This window comes from Sorex araneus, chromosome 4 (genome assembly GCF_027595985.1).
Source record: "Sorex araneus isolate mSorAra2 chromosome 4, mSorAra2.pri, whole genome shotgun sequence".
Classification (NCBI taxonomy): Eukaryota; Metazoa; Chordata; class Mammalia; order Eulipotyphla; family Soricidae; genus Sorex; species Sorex araneus.
Genome location: NC_073305.1, coordinates 30,233,330 through 30,249,007, shown reverse-complemented (window position 1 = coordinate 30,249,007; position 15,678 = coordinate 30,233,330). Strand labels below are relative to the sequence as shown.

The window sequence follows — 15,678 nt, the reverse complement described above, 5'->3', positions numbered from 1 at the left end:
AGCTTGTACAAAATTAGAGATTTTCAATGACTTCTTTTATTTATTTATTTTTTTTGGGGGTGAGGGGCAAACCTAGTGATGCTCAGTGGTTACTTCTGGCTCTGCACTCAGGAATTACTCCTGGCTGTGCTTGGGGAACTATATGGAATGCTATAGGATTGAACTTGGGTCTGCCGTGTCCAAGGTAAATGACCTACTCACTGTGCTATTGCCCTGGCCCAGATTTTTTTTTTAATTGAGATTACTTACAGTCTGTAAAGTGGAAACCTTAAATTTTCAATTTAATTACATTGTACATCTGCACGTAACATTCTCCCAGAATAAGATGATGACCATTTCCAACACTCTGGTACTCCCTGACATCCCTTCCGAAACAATATTTCTTTAGCAAAGTTACCAGAATTTTTTTTATCTCTATCTCTCTAGACCAAATTTGTCTAACACTGAATATCCTTACATAGAATCATGTGGTATATATACTCCCATTTCCAGATGATATCATTGACAAGAATCTTTTAGATTTTTGCTAATCAACACTTTTCTTCTTTTTTGTTGTTATATATATGAAACTCTGTTTAAATTTACAGACCATCCCCGGTTCTTCAACCAGTTATATGCTGGACTTGATTACTATTCTTTAGTGGCTCGATTTATTACAGAAGCATTAAACCCAAGTGTGTAAGTACCATTTTACTAGAATTTTACACCTAGCCTGGATAGAGATGTTGTTAAGAAGATAAAATTTTATTTCATGAATTTTTATTTAATGGTTTTATTGTGCAATGTCATCATAAATGATGGAATAGTCTCATGGCACTTAGTATTATTTAAAGACCTGTTTGATTTGATTATGGTGCTATGAGGTAAGTATGACAAGCATTGTTATCTCCACTAAATTTATTAAGCAAAAGCTTTTCATTTATCCTTCTGAGAAAAGTCATGTCTAAATGCTGGAGAGATACACTGAATACAAACAAAACTCAACTCACTGTTTTCATGGAACAAAAATCTAGTCAGAGATGTTAGTCAAAACAAGCCATATAAATTACTGTAAAACTTAGATTTTTGTATGAAAGAGATTGTCTTGATGCCAATAAATATATGGGCTATTTTTTTTCTAGTTTAAAAAAATTGGGGGTAAGTCACAGCTAAGGGCTGAAGGCTAAGTAAAAGTTAACTAGGTTTAAAGGGGATAATTCAAAACCAAGGAAACAGTATGTACAAAGGTCTGTGGCAAAAGAGTGTGAGATATGCTCTGAACTTAAAGGTCAGTTAGAGTGGGTGTCCCTGAGAGAGCAATAGGGTGTGCAGTGGAGACAGCTGGGAAGATTAAAACCAATTAGATATGTGGAACTCAGTGGGCCATTTTTTTTTTGAGTTGGTGTAAGTATAATGGAAAACCACTAAGGCTTCTAAATAATTCTGTGACATTTCTAATTGAGAAGGTCAGTGGAAATATGGAAAGTGGTTTGAGAACCAGTTCAAAAGGTTAGCTGAGATGTTATAGTAACTTGTACTCAGAAGTGGTAGGAGACATATGTTTTGAATGTGAAACAAATATTAGGTAAGATATTGCATCTTGGAAGTGAGGATAAGAGATAGACTTATGGTGTTCCCTTCTCTGAGTTGCTCAGAATGAGAGACCAGCCTCCAAACCATGGAGACAACCTCCTGGTACTTATTTCTACTATTCTTGGGTGTTAGTCTTATAGTCTATTATTCTATATTCCACAGATGAGTGCAATCTTTCTATGTCTGTCTCTCTCTTTCTGACTCATTTCACTTAGCATAATACTTTCCATGCTGATCCACTTATATGCAAACGTCATGACCTCATTCTTTCTAACAGCTGCATAGTATTCCATTGTATAGATGTACCAGAGTTTCTTCAACCAGTCATCTGTTCTAGGGCACTCGGGTTTTTTCCAGATTCTGGCTATTGTAAACGAGGTCATGTGGGGGAAAGATGATGCGGGCCGAATATAGACTAGAGACTGAACACAATGGCCACTCAACACCTTTATTGCAAACCACAACACCTAATCAGAGAGAGAACAAAAGGAAATACCCTGCCATAGTGGCAGTGTGGGGTGGGGGGAGAGAGGGCTGGGGCGGGGGGGAGGGATGTTGGGTTTACTGGTGGTGGAGAATGGGCACTGGTGAAGGGATGGGTTATCAAACTTTGTAAGGGAGAAACATGAGCACAAAAATGTATAAATCTGTAACTGTACCCTCACGTTGACTCACTAATTAAAAATAAACTATTAATTAAAAAAAAAGAAAATATAAAAAAAAATCTCAGGGCTAGGACAAATGGAGACATTACTGAGACCACTCAAGAAATTCGACGATTAATGGGATGATGAAGAATATATTTTATATCAATTAATTATAATTATTTTGTAATCATAATTAAGATCAATGTATTATGATTATAATTAATATGTATGATAATCATATAATAATAAATATATAATGTACATATAAAAAAGAGATAGACTTGTGACATAATACCCGTGTTTCTAATTGTCATAGCAGCCTTGATGATTCTGTCATTCATTAAGATAGGAACATAAAGTGAAGAAACAAGTTTTTAAGTATAGGTTTTTAAAAGGCAAGATTAAAAATTCAAGTTTTATTTAAGCTTTCTGATATCAAAGAGTTTGCATCAACCAAACCTAGAAAGATATAAATATCAAATGCTGGTATCTACTAAATGATATAAATTTAGGACTCATTGGTGAATTGATGTTAATTGTAATAATTCACAGGGAGGATATTCTCAATGCTAACTGCTCATTATAGTCAACTTGGGAATTAAAAAAAAAATACAAAGAACTATATCCCACTCCAGACCAATTAAGTATGAACTTCTGTGTCCTGTCCCAGACCTTGATACTTTCAAATCTGGACAAGTGACTTTGATAAGGAGGGAGATCCAGATATTTCTCACTTAAAAAATGTATTTTGCCTCATCACTTTTATGAAAGACCTACATTTAATACCCATTTCTATATCAAAAGTAATAAGTGTAGGGTTTTTTCTTTTATGATGAAAAGGCTAAAAATATGAAAATAGCATTCAGCATTTGCCTTGCAGCAAACTATGCAAAGGACAGCACCCACCCCTAGAAATAAGAGTGACATAGTCAAGCTTCTTTCCCAGAACTAATTTTCTACAGACTCTATAATTATCATGGCATTTCTGCCTTTACTAGATGTTAATGTTATTTTAAGTTTTATGTGTTATTTTGCATGATTTGGTGAGTTATTTGAGGATCTGAAAACACTAAACTTTTTCCATATAAAGAATAATAATGATTGCTTCTTGGCTCATGCCATTTCAGCTAAGGAAAGATCTCATGGGAATGCTCTGCTTTCAGACAACAGGGAAAACTACTTTGAATAAAAACAAACTAGGATGCAGAGTATAAAATGAGGAGTGATGGGGATATAGAACTGCACTCATCAATAGCTAATATATTTAATGGTTCAGAAGGAGAAAATCAGACTACGACGAAAAGAGAAGAGAAGGGATAGACGCTGTGGACAAGATGACATCTATTGTCACATGTTGACAATTTGGCAAAGATTAAATACAGTTCTAAAAATAGGCAGTTCATTGGATGCCACTTCAGACGAGGAACTTTGGGTGAATTTATGTGAGACAGTTGCAGTTAATAATGGGTAGAGGAGTTAAGTGGCAGACAAATAAGTTTACAGAGAAAGTGAAATTATACAAGTGACTATTTTTATTATTATTTTTAATTGAATAACCAAAAGATACAAAGTTACAAGTTATTCTGATTGAGTTTCTGTCATTAAAATGGTCCAAAACCTGTCCCTTCACTAGTGCATATTTCTCACCACCAGTGTCCCCAAATTCTCCCTTGCACCCCTCTCCATTCAGTCTACTTCTATGCAGACATTTTTTTCTCTGTCTTTGTTCTCTCTCTCTCTCTCTCTCTCTCTCTCTCTCTTTCCTTTTGGGTAGGATGGTTTGCAAACAGGTACTTAAAGGTTACCATGTATGTTCCTTTACCTCCTTTCAGCCCTCAGTTCTTGGCCAGAGTGATCATTTCAAACTATAATTGTCATAAAGGTCCTTTCTCTGGTCAAATTTGCACCCCCACCCCCAGTTTGCCCACCACACACAAACTGCGGCAGTCTTTCAACCATGGACCAATCCTCCTGCCAATCATTTCTACTGTCCTTAGGTGTTATTCTGATGCTATGTTTCTATTTTTATATCCCACAAATGAGCTTGTAAATGGATGGACATGGAGAATATCATCCTGAGTGAAATGAGTAAGAGGGAGAGAGACAGACATAGAATGATTACAATGAACCTTTTTTGGGTATCTTGGGCTTTCTAACATGTATGTGTTATTTTAGCTGAAATTTTAAGTAGAATTTGAAGTGGTAAATTTATGTTAAACTAAATAACTTACTTAAATAGAACCAAATCATTAATGCATTCTATATTGGCCTTCCCATCTTGGGCTTATTTCCAGGTTTATAGTTGAGCTACTTTCTAAAAAACAGGTCCAATATTATTTTTTAAAAAATAAACAGTAAATGATAGTTTTAATTTTATATGTAGGTACAAATCAACACTTAAATACTTATTTACAAATAGACATATAAATTCATGCTTTCAGTGTTTGTAAACTGATTTCTTAGCATGGTTGAAAACATCTATCTTGCTTCTAATTGTTAAAATATGTACAGAATACTTGGCAAATGGGAAAAGACACATTGAAGGTCTTTTTTAAAAAGCTTTTTTTTCATTTTTCCTTCCCAAGTGTTCCTCCAGATAAAAATCATCATATTAAATTGGGTGGCTATACTCTAAATATGATTAATATGCTTGTATATTTAAAAAGCAAACTTAATCAGATACAAATTAATATAAATACCTAATTCTTAGAGGAGATATTAAATACTTGAATTACTTGGTGAGAAGAGAAATTCAAGCTTATTACAGAACAAGCCGTGATGACTGTTGTAGGTGGGACTCAATAAGATGCTGTTCTAGTTGGAGGTTAGTGAGTTTTATGGAAAATGAATATTTATTAAGCAATGGTCCTGGACATAATATCAATATGGGAAATGGGAGAGAAGGAAGCAGGAGTAGGAAGTGATTGTGGGGGGTCTTACTATCATGCTGTCTTAATGACGATCTTTACTGACACCATAGATCTCTCCGGAGCTGTGATGGGTCCTTAGTGATACCAAGTGATACCAAGAGGGCCAGGTCTTTACACTTCAGCTATGACCATCACTAGGTAGGAGACAAAACAGGAAAGGGTGTGACCCTAGAAATGGGAGCTCTCTGCCGTTGAGGCAATTCTTAGGTCAAATTGGCAGCACTCCCTGATAGTATTGTTCTAGTTCAGGGTAACAGAGTCTTCACTGATAGTGGGTCTGGGTGGTGCTCCACAGTGAAGTTATCACTTGAGATGTCACAGCACAGTCCCCTTTTACGCAGACAGTAGAGTGTGGTATTGAGGGCTCTAGTTCAAAATACTAGTCTCCTTGTAGAACTCTTAGCAGTCACCTAATAAATCCTGATTACCATGACAAAAGCTTTTCTTTAACTGGGATACAAAAGATCCAGAGAGTAAAATACCACTTCTCATGGCTAATACCAGAGAGCCCAGATGGTTTACCTTTATTTCATACGATGGAATTGAAGTTTTCTTCCAAATTAAGATCACAAGGTAGAGCCGGGATTCTGGTTCAGCTGCAAAGCACATGAAACTTGCATATACGAGAACTGACTTTGATCCTTGACAACCCCCCCCCCCACACACACACACACAATCACAGAGTAGCTTGAACATCCTTACGGTCTTCAACAATGAACATTTTTCTAACCAAGACTAACACTATTACTGCTCGTACATTTTCTATTTCCAAATGGATACATTCCAGAAGACTCTACCTATACTGTAGTAGCATCTGATTTAATAAAAGTCTATGTGCATTTTGTGAAGTGTTGTCTTATGTCTGTCTAGTTATACGTATGAGGTGTCCCCAGTGTTTCTGTTAGTGGAAGAAGTAGTTCTGAAAAAAATGATTGAATTCATTGGCTGGAAAGAAGGGGATGGAATATTTAATCCAGGTAAGTACAATTGCTTATAGCCGTCTCTCTTTCATTATAAACTTCTAACAGTTTATTCATATCTTATGATAATGACTTTTTACAGATTTTTTGCATTATAAAATTATAGATACTAAAATGCCTCTTGGTAAGAATCCTGCTGTGCCTTTCTTCCAACTGGTAATATTTTGTATAAATGCTTAGTAGATATAATACTGAAAAAATGAGATGCGTAATATTTAGAATTTATATTAATATTGAAGAAATCATCTGATACTAGGACATTAGAAAGGCTGTAATAAATTTGTCAAGCATTTAATCCGATTTTACTTGAGAGGGCTAAATAAAAATTTGTTTGTTTGTTTGTTATTTTGTCCCATTATCCATTTATAGAGTCTGACATGAGGCTATACTGATACAGTACTAATCAGATGACAGAATGATGACTAGTAACTACAGAAATTTGAGTTATTGGCCCTACGTGCAAAGCTTATGCCTTGACATATTTTTGCTTGGGAAAAAACTAGGGTATAAACTAAACTCAGAGAATAAACTAAAACTTTTCTCTTTGCTGAGCTAGGGAATTATTAGAAAGGAGAGGAGGAAGTGTTGCAAAAGAACACTCAGAGTAGTGACAGGCAGGGGTGGGGGTGTGTGCAGATGACTTACACAGGGATTCATCATTACACTGCAGCATCCCCGTTTTGTACTGTAGTTGGTACTTAAAGAGCGGTAACTTCATGCTATAAATATGCCACTTCATTTTGTTTTTGCAGGTGGTTCAGTGTCCAATATGTATGCAATGAATTTAGCTAGATACAAGCATCATCCTGACATTAAGGAGAAGGGGCTGACTGGGTTGCCGAGATTAATCCTTTTCACATCTGCAGAGGTAAAAAATTATTTTTGATACCAGTTATAGATTTTTCTAAGAATGCATTATTTAAGAGGCTGGCTTATTTGGGGATTCCTGGTGTGCTTATATCTTAGGGCATGTGATTAATATGGCTAAATATAACATCATCTTTCATTCCAAAGGAAATTCAGGTGTCCCTAGTCACCCAATGCCGTGTCTCACCTTTATTTAAAATTTATATTCTGTAGAGTTTTCTTTGAGAAAAGAGAACATTGAGTTTAAAAGGACTGTCTTTGTGACTCTCTGAGACTCTCTGACTATGCTATTTATTAGAACTTAGACGATTCCTGATCTCAGCCTTGTCTTCTGCTCAGCCTTTCCTCATAATGTTGGTTGCCTGGAATGGTAAGCAAAAGGACATTTCAAGAAGAAAGATAGCTATTTAGTAACAGTGTGCATCACATCACACACAAACAGTTGTATATTCCCAGTATCCCCACTCTCATTTTACTCTTGACCAAAGTAGAAAGTCTGAAGGTGGATCTGTACATTGCTTTTGAAGTAGGTTACTTGGACTCAATTTCTATCTCTAGTTGTTACTGTTTGAGTGACTTTGGGTAAGTCAATCAACTTCTCTCTAGCTCAGTTTCCTAATTTGTAAAAAAGGCCAAACTATTTGACCTTTTTATTAATAATTTATCAAAAAAGCCTAAGGCTACAAGTGTATATATAGGGGCTTGTAAGTCTTTGCTAGAAAGTTCTATTTCTTTTTGGATGGGCTTTCTTATGCTTGCAAGACTAGGCTGGCTGATGACTATCTCAGAGTGGCACAGCTGGGACAATGCCAGTGAACTGTTTCTGCTCCACAAGACTCTTGTCCTCCAGCAGGTTAATCCAGGTGTCTTCTCTGGACAATGCTGCAGGTGAAGAACATGATCATACTCTAGGACTCCTAAGTCCTAGGCTCAGAATTGGCACATTGTCAGTTTTATCTCATTTTCTAATCAATATAAGTCCACTTTGAGACCCAACTCCAAGAAGTGGGAAAGTATCCTTTACCTCTTAGAAAGACTCACTGAAATGTTCTTCATGTTATGTCATGGTATGGATACAGGGAACAGTGACAATGCTCCAGTGTGATACAGTTGGAAGCCATTCAAGCAACTCAATAGTTCCATGGACTTAGAAGTCACAAGTTAATAAGGTTTTGCAGAGATTAAGCATATGAAGATAAAGCATAGAAAGTAGCATCTGGGACATAACATATAGGTTAAAACACATTCTCTCTTATTAGCAAAAGAGGCTAGGACATGGCTCAAAGGGATGCCATCACAAAGAGCACTTGCTTGGCAGAAAGGAGCACTAGGTTCTATGCGACATCACGAGGTCCCTCAGCTACTGCAGGGAATAAATCGCACAAATCTTGCGAGGAGTAGCTCCAAACACTGCTGGGTGTAGCCCAAAACCAAAAGCATAGAATTATGTAGTAGGAGGAGAATAATCCAGTTATAACAATTTGGGTTGAAGAAATGGCACTATTTGTGGGCAGTCAGATCTGATAGAGATTCCTTTGTGGGTTTGGCTTGTTTGTTTCTGGGTTATTTTGTGATTCCACTGGATGCCTCTGTCTCTGTCACCAATGTTTCTTTCCCACATCCCTTGCAGAAAAGGTTTAATTTCTATCCTCTCTTCAATCATTTTAGGACTGTGAGTCAACACAGGGGGTAGGCAAAAGCTGAAATTTCTGTTATTTCCAGCTGGGGTCTCCTGTATGTGTTATTTTCTTTCAAGAGCAACAGTGACTTTATTATTTTGTCCTTTTGCAATAAAGAACAACTTGTACACTAAGAGGTCGGCAATGTAGCCAGGTTTGGCCACACCCTTGTTTTCCTCCTGCCCTGACCTTTGCTCTTGCTGGCTCAGCACTCAGTGCAAAGTGGGTGTCCAGTATTGGAGGCAGCGATGAACAATAATCTAACTAGTCGGTGATTTTTAGCTCAGCCACCCAAGCTGAATAAATAATTTTAAGGCAATGAAAGAAGGATTTGAAATATGGATTTTTTGGGACATTGCTTCATGGTTTGGAATAGGGTGGAATAGAGTTTCTTCCTCTATATTCCAACCCTTGTTATTTCACTATGAGGAACCCTTGCAGAGCAGAAATGCAAAGTTCTCTCAGCTGAATTCCTGTGCCTGGAAAACTGGTTAGATAAGGCCTTTGATCCCAACTCATAACTTCCTCCTTGCTTTTTTTCTTTTTTTTTCCTCTTCATTTGGTTTAAAACCTGCTTTTAAAGTTTTTTTCTGAAATACTTTCCCTGGGAGGAGGAAGAAACCTCATGGAAGCCTAGATTGAAAATAATGCCCAGGAAAAATCACAGTTGTAGTTGAAAATCTGAAACAAAAAGGAAGTTTCTTGCAGCTGTAAAACAAACGAAAAAACAACAACAACAAAACTATGTGTGTGCATACACACACACACAAACACACACACATGACGTATCACTAGTGGAAATATATGTGAAAAAGGTGGCAAAGTATTAGCCTTTATTAACATGCCAAAAGAATATGGTGCCAGAAGAGGATAACATATGTCTGAGTTAGTTCATCTACAATAACTACCTTCGACTGAGTTGTTTCAGCAATTATTTATTTCTCACAGTTCTGCAGGCTGAAAATTCATGATGGTCAAGGTGCTGACAGACCCAGTAGGTCTCAGTTAGGGCCTACCACATGGGTATAAATCACACTGTGCTCTCATGGCTTTCCCTTTGATCATGCTTACAGAGCATGATGACAGAGTATGACATCTCTCTGTCTTGCTCTTCTAAATACACCAATCCCGTGAGCACCCTTTTCCCATGACTAAATCTTAATACTAGCACAACTTAGATTAGGGATTCAACTTATTTATTTTGAAAAACCATACATTTTCAGGCCCATTAGAGTATGGATTCCCAAAGCAGCAATGAGATATCAGCTCACACTACAGCGACTGGCACACATCAAAAAGAACAAGAACAACCAGTGATGGCGCAGATGTGGGGAGATAGGCACTCTCTTTCATTGTTGGTGGGAATGCCTACTGGTCCAGCCTTTTTGAAAAACAATATGGGCATTCCTTAAGAAAGTATAAATTGAGCTTCCATATGACCCTGCAATACTGCTTCTGGAGGGTGTAAAATAGCACAGTAGAAATAACATCTGCACCTGTATGTTCATTGCAGCACTGTTCACAATAGCCGGAATCTGGAAATAACCCAGTACCCAAGAACAGACAACTGGTTAAAGAAACTTTGGTTACATCTACACAGTGGAATACTAAGCAGCTGTTAGGAAAGATGAAGTCATGAAATTTGCCTATGTGTAGATGCTCATGGAGAGTATCATGCTAAGTGAAATGAGTCAGAAAGAGAGGGACAGACAGAATGACTGCACTCGTTTGTGGAATATAAGATAACATAATATGAGACTGACACCCAAGGACAGTAAACACAAGGGCCAGGAATATTGCTTCATAGCTGGAAGCCTGCCTCATGAGCTGGGGGAGAAGGCAGCTGGAATAAAGAAGATATCACTACGTCAGTGATGGTTGGTAGGATCGTTTGGGATGGGAGATGTGTACTGAAAGTCGATAAAGGGCCAAATGTGATAGCCTCTCAGTATCTATATTGCAAACCATAATGCCCAAAAGTAGAGAGTATGGTGGAAATTGCTGGGTGGGTGATACTGGGGACATTGGTGGTGGAAAATGTGCACTGGTAGAGGGATGGGTGTTTGATCATTGTATGACTGAAACTCAAACATGAAAGCTTTGTAACTATATCACACGGTGATAAAAAGAGAGAGAGAGAGAGAATGAATCCATGGAAATGTTCCATAGCTTTGGATATACTCTAACCTGGAATGTGTATTTCCCCCTGTCATGTGTCCAAGTTGTAACTTATGTCTATCTCTGCTATACCAAAGACATTAAGATCATAGCATTTGCATTATTTTGATTCATATGTTAGTGATCAACTTTCTATTTATTGGAAGAAACCAGTCCATTATTTAGTCAGTAAACAAATAATTAAGAATTGGATAATTTTACCAAGTTCTTCACCACACACACACACACACACACACACACACACACACACACACACACACTTCCCCACATCCTCCAGCTGGCCTATGGCGACCCTGTTATTTTCCTAGTATTGTTTTACTAGGTTGTCTTTCTCAATAGTTATACTACCCTGGAATACTATTACTCTATTACTCTATATCTCAAATATAGAATATATACACCCACCATTTATAGCACTTTTGCAGCCTGCATATTTTAATGGTAATTTTGCTGTTCGTGACAGACACCAGTACTATCAACATATCAATATACCTTTTCACTACTAACTTAAAAACAGTGACAAGGAGACTTAGTAATCAAAGGGAAAAAATCTGTGTCTTGAGTGCTTATATGAATTTCCTGAGTATATGGGAATCCTTGAGTTGTGAAAATTCTGGACAAATGATTTTGGGAATCAAAAGAGTGATCATCACTGCCACTGAAACTTAAACGGAGATAAGGACTTCTTGCTTCCTAAGCCACTGCTCAGCAATCCTTGTTCCTCTCAAGAAGACTTAGAGCTCAGGGAAAATGTGAGAGGCATGTGTTAGGATCTTCATAAGCCATGACCTGTGGGGTCACATTCATTTTATCTTAATCTTGGCTATGCATTCTTAATCTTGGCTGTGCATTCTCGGCAAGATCAACTTGTGTTTGGGTATCACTGTAGCTATTGTTCATAGCCAACTGGGTGCTTCCTAGGATGACATACTGAACATGAGACCTGGATTTCAGTTCGTATTCTTTAGGAACTGAATCAGCTCTCTGCTTTTGAAAACTTTTCCTTTTTCTGCCTTCCCTAATATGGAACTTTTGCAAACCTTGTTCTCCCCAATGACCGGGAACTAATTAGTACATCAAACTAGTCACTCCAGAAAGAAGTCCAAGTGTCCGAAACATTGCCTAAATGGAGGGAAAAACAGTAATTTGTTGAAGAAACCCAAGGTCATAGGAAAAGTCCTTGCCAGCAGCAGAAGAGAAAAACTTTAGCACAGTCCTGCCTTTCATGTAGGCATTCACTGTTTTATCTTTATAGTCATGAACCCCCACTGAAATTTTTACATCTTTCCAGAGACAAATGAAACCTAAAGGAGGCTGGGTCTTATTTAGAGGGACTGACTTATCTTTTGCCAATGATGGCAGAAGCCACTGCTTATTTCTGACTGCAGCCATTACTTCTAAACTTCAGCCTTCTAGGTTTTTCTTTTTTCTTCAAACTGCCAGCATGTCTGAAGCATCACCCTCATTCTTTTATTCCCCTTCCAGGGCTCATTTCCTTCTCTGATGTTTTCAGTTGTTTATAGTCTCTAGTTTTGCAGATTTTTACTAATCTGTCCCTATCCATTTGAGATTGACATTGGACTCTGCTTTGCCCTGAGTTATCCAAGATAACTCTATTGAAGCTACAGTTATTCTGATGACCAGGTTTTATTCAGGTTTAAGCTGATTCATTAGTTGTATGTGTGAGAGGTGGTGGTACAGGGTGGGGAGGGGGGGATTGGTATTTCTCAGAGCACCAATTGTTGACTTTACTTTGAGACAGATGCCAGTATTTATTATGATGACATAAAAAATCAAATAGGCATTTGGTTGCCAGAGCCCAAATCTCAGGCAAGAAATACTATACCTTACATTTATCTGAGCTATGGTGGGTTGATGAAGCATGTAGAAAATTAATTGTACATTATTACTTTTCAATATGTACATGTTCTTATAAAACCTATAATGAATGCATCCTAAAGGCATTTTGAACTTATCCTATTTAATATTTGGAAATTAATTATTTAGGATGCTTTCATTTTTCTTGATGCTGTTATTTTCACATCTATTTCCAAGGAGTTAAAAAGAAAGAGCTCTCAGTAAAATTCTCTTGACAAAAGAAGAAAAAAATTGCCACATTTTGGGGGAATATATCAAGTTAAGTGTGAAGGCATGACTACTCTTTTAATGTATTCATACCTACAAATTAAATTACTAAGGTTTTTGGTACAATAATGTCCTTTAGCACCTTCATTTTTCTGGCATGGAAAAGAATTAATTGACCACCTGTCCACATTAATGCATAAAGAGCACTATCTCTAATGTTGAATGCTAATTATTCTACCAGCTTTATGTGGTATAGGAGAAAAAAAAGCCAACAATCTAAAGCATATGCCACTATTTGCCCATGAGAAATAGATTAGCCCTAATTCTAGAACCCTCTATTAGCCTCATTCATAAAGTTGCGTCTATACATTACCATCCATTTTGTTTTAATTTTAGTCACTTCCCCATATATCTAAATTCATTCTTTCATTCAATATTAAACAAGATTGGCTAAGTATCTGATTAGTATCTGTTATATATTGCTTGCTCTTGAAAATAATTATTCCGTGGCCTGTGATAGAAATATTTGAAGACAATCTTTCTATCTCCTTAGGGGGTTTCAGGTCAGCAGTGGACTAGATTCGGTTTCCATAAATACTAGAGTTGTCTTAGTAACATTAAGAGAAACTTTAGTCAGTGTTATGGAAACAATAATCTCCAGTGACCGAGTTTATTCCTTATGCCAAGCTCTGTGTTCAATCCTTCCTATATGCTCATCCATTTAATTCTATGACAAGCAGATGAAGTAGGCATACAATGGCTACTTTATATGTTAGCAAACTGATGTTTGTAGAGCTTACATTATTTTCTCAAGTTCTTATAACTATTACTGGGGATACTTGGCATTAAAGTTTGGTTTCCCTGACCCAGAGTTAATGTTTTATCCTCTAGATGATGAGATTTAATTAAATCACTATTTTCTTTTTATGTTATACAAGAGTAAAATTGGGCTGAACCATATGATTTAATCCACTAAGATATAAGCAATATTTTTTTCTGTCATATTTCCTCGTGCCTCTCTTCCTTCTTGTTCTTTTTAATTTAGTGTCATTATTCCATGAAGAAGGCAGCCTCCTTTCTTGGGATTGGTACAGAGAATGTTTGTTTTGTGGAAACAGATGGAAGGTAATGGGGACAGGATCTAGATGTCTGGTGGGTGGATGGGAGGGATCTATACTTGTTAAAAGCCAGACCTTCTATACACTACTAAATACAACTTTACATTTTGGTATTTTTTAGGGGTAAAATGATACCTGAGGAACTGGACAAACAAATCCGGCAAGCCAAAAAAGAGGTAAGAGGGTTGAAAGGAAAAAAGAAAAAGAAAGAAAGAAAACGAATGCAGATGTGTGGGTATGAGAGGGATAATGCCTGTGAGGAAATGTAAGCTGTCAGATCCATTTCGGTGTGTGGGAGAGAGAAGAGAGTGTTTTGCAGTTAAAATAGGAAAACTCATTTACAGATGTTCTATTTCCAGGTGCTTGGCTCTCCATATTCTGTGGAGTTTCTCGGATGTTCTCATTCCCAGGTGGCCGGAGCCCATTAAAATACTGACATCACCGTATTCAGGATTCTTGCCTAAATTAAGCTTAACAGATGCATCCAGCCTCTCCAGCAGGGCCCCACGTTCCACACTCCTCCATATCTCCTGACTGAGAATTCTGCAGGCCAAACCAATTGTCTCTAAGTTGCATACAGAAAGATCCCCGATTTCTTCATCAACCTATTCTGCCAGGTTGCTTCCACCAAAGCCCATTTTAAAATTATTCCTGTACCATGGCTCTGGGCCTCAGTGTGGAAGAATGCCTTCCTTTTCTTAGTTGCCAGAACTGTTAAAGCTGGCGTGTCCATTACAAGGGCCGGCCAGGCATGGCCCGATTACCTTAAGGGCTAAAGCTGTCCCTGACACCTTTTTTTTTTTAGGACTTAATTTTTTTTTTAACCTTTATATTGAGGTAATTACCTTATCCACTCATTTATTCTTGGGCATTTAGGTTGTTGCTGTATCTTGATGATTGCAAATAATGCTTGTGTGAAGAACATCGGCATGCCTGTGTCCTTTTGGATTAATGGAAAAGTCTAGCTTCCTACTGGGATGGTATTTTATCTCTTTACATAGGATTTAATATTCTATGAGAGATTGGTTCTTTATTGTTTTAACTTTTGATATTGAATTGTGTTATTTATTCTTTGTACTTACTTTTTTCATAAAAGTCACTTTATTCTACCGCATGCCACATAATTCTCTTTGATTTGATAGCCTAGACTTTAAAATTCTGCTTTTATTGTAGATGTATTGGCTTCAAGTATATTTCCTTAGATATACACTTATCCTTTAAAAAAAGCATTCCTGTGACAAGTGAATCTGATAGTTGTCTGGCGCTACAGATTATCTTATGCCTTTGATTTGAGTAAAATTCTGCATTATAACCTACTTCTGTGATTAACACTTGTAAAAGAGAAATCTTGATGGTGATTTTCATATAATACATACGGTTCCTCCTTTATTCCTCCCTCTCACTTTATCTCTACAGTTTTCTTTTACTCTTGAATTTTAATCTTTTCACTGAACTTTTTAAACATATTAAGCTAATATAATGAGCCACCACATATGCATCATGCAGCATCAACAATTATTAGCATAACCTCTGCTCTGTCTCATGTATATTGCATCCTCTCTGACCACTACTGGAATAGTTTGAAGTAAATTACACAAATCTTGGCATTGTATCCATAAAGA

The 15,678-nt window shown here is 37.0% G+C and overlaps 1 protein-coding gene across 2 annotated transcripts in view; it reads left to right on the top strand.

Moving 5' to 3' along the window:
• Positions 1–15,678, top strand: part of GADL1 (glutamate decarboxylase like 1) — a 199,127-nt gene that overhangs the window by 37,621 nt on the left and 145,828 nt on the right. Inside the window, exons 4-9 of one of the 2 annotated variants that reach the window (XM_055135746.1) lie at positions 588–678; positions 6,020–6,126; positions 6,882–6,997; positions 13,984–14,063; positions 14,178–14,232; positions 14,416–14,466. In XM_055135746.1, the coding sequence (XP_054991721.1) occupies positions 588–678; positions 6,020–6,126; positions 6,882–6,997; positions 13,984–14,063; positions 14,178–14,232; positions 14,416–14,466 (500 nt within the window). The remainder of the gene's footprint in view (positions 1–587; positions 679–6,019; positions 6,127–6,881; positions 6,998–13,983; positions 14,064–14,177; positions 14,233–14,415; positions 14,467–15,678) is intronic. The other variant, XM_004603847.2, reaches the window with a different exon arrangement.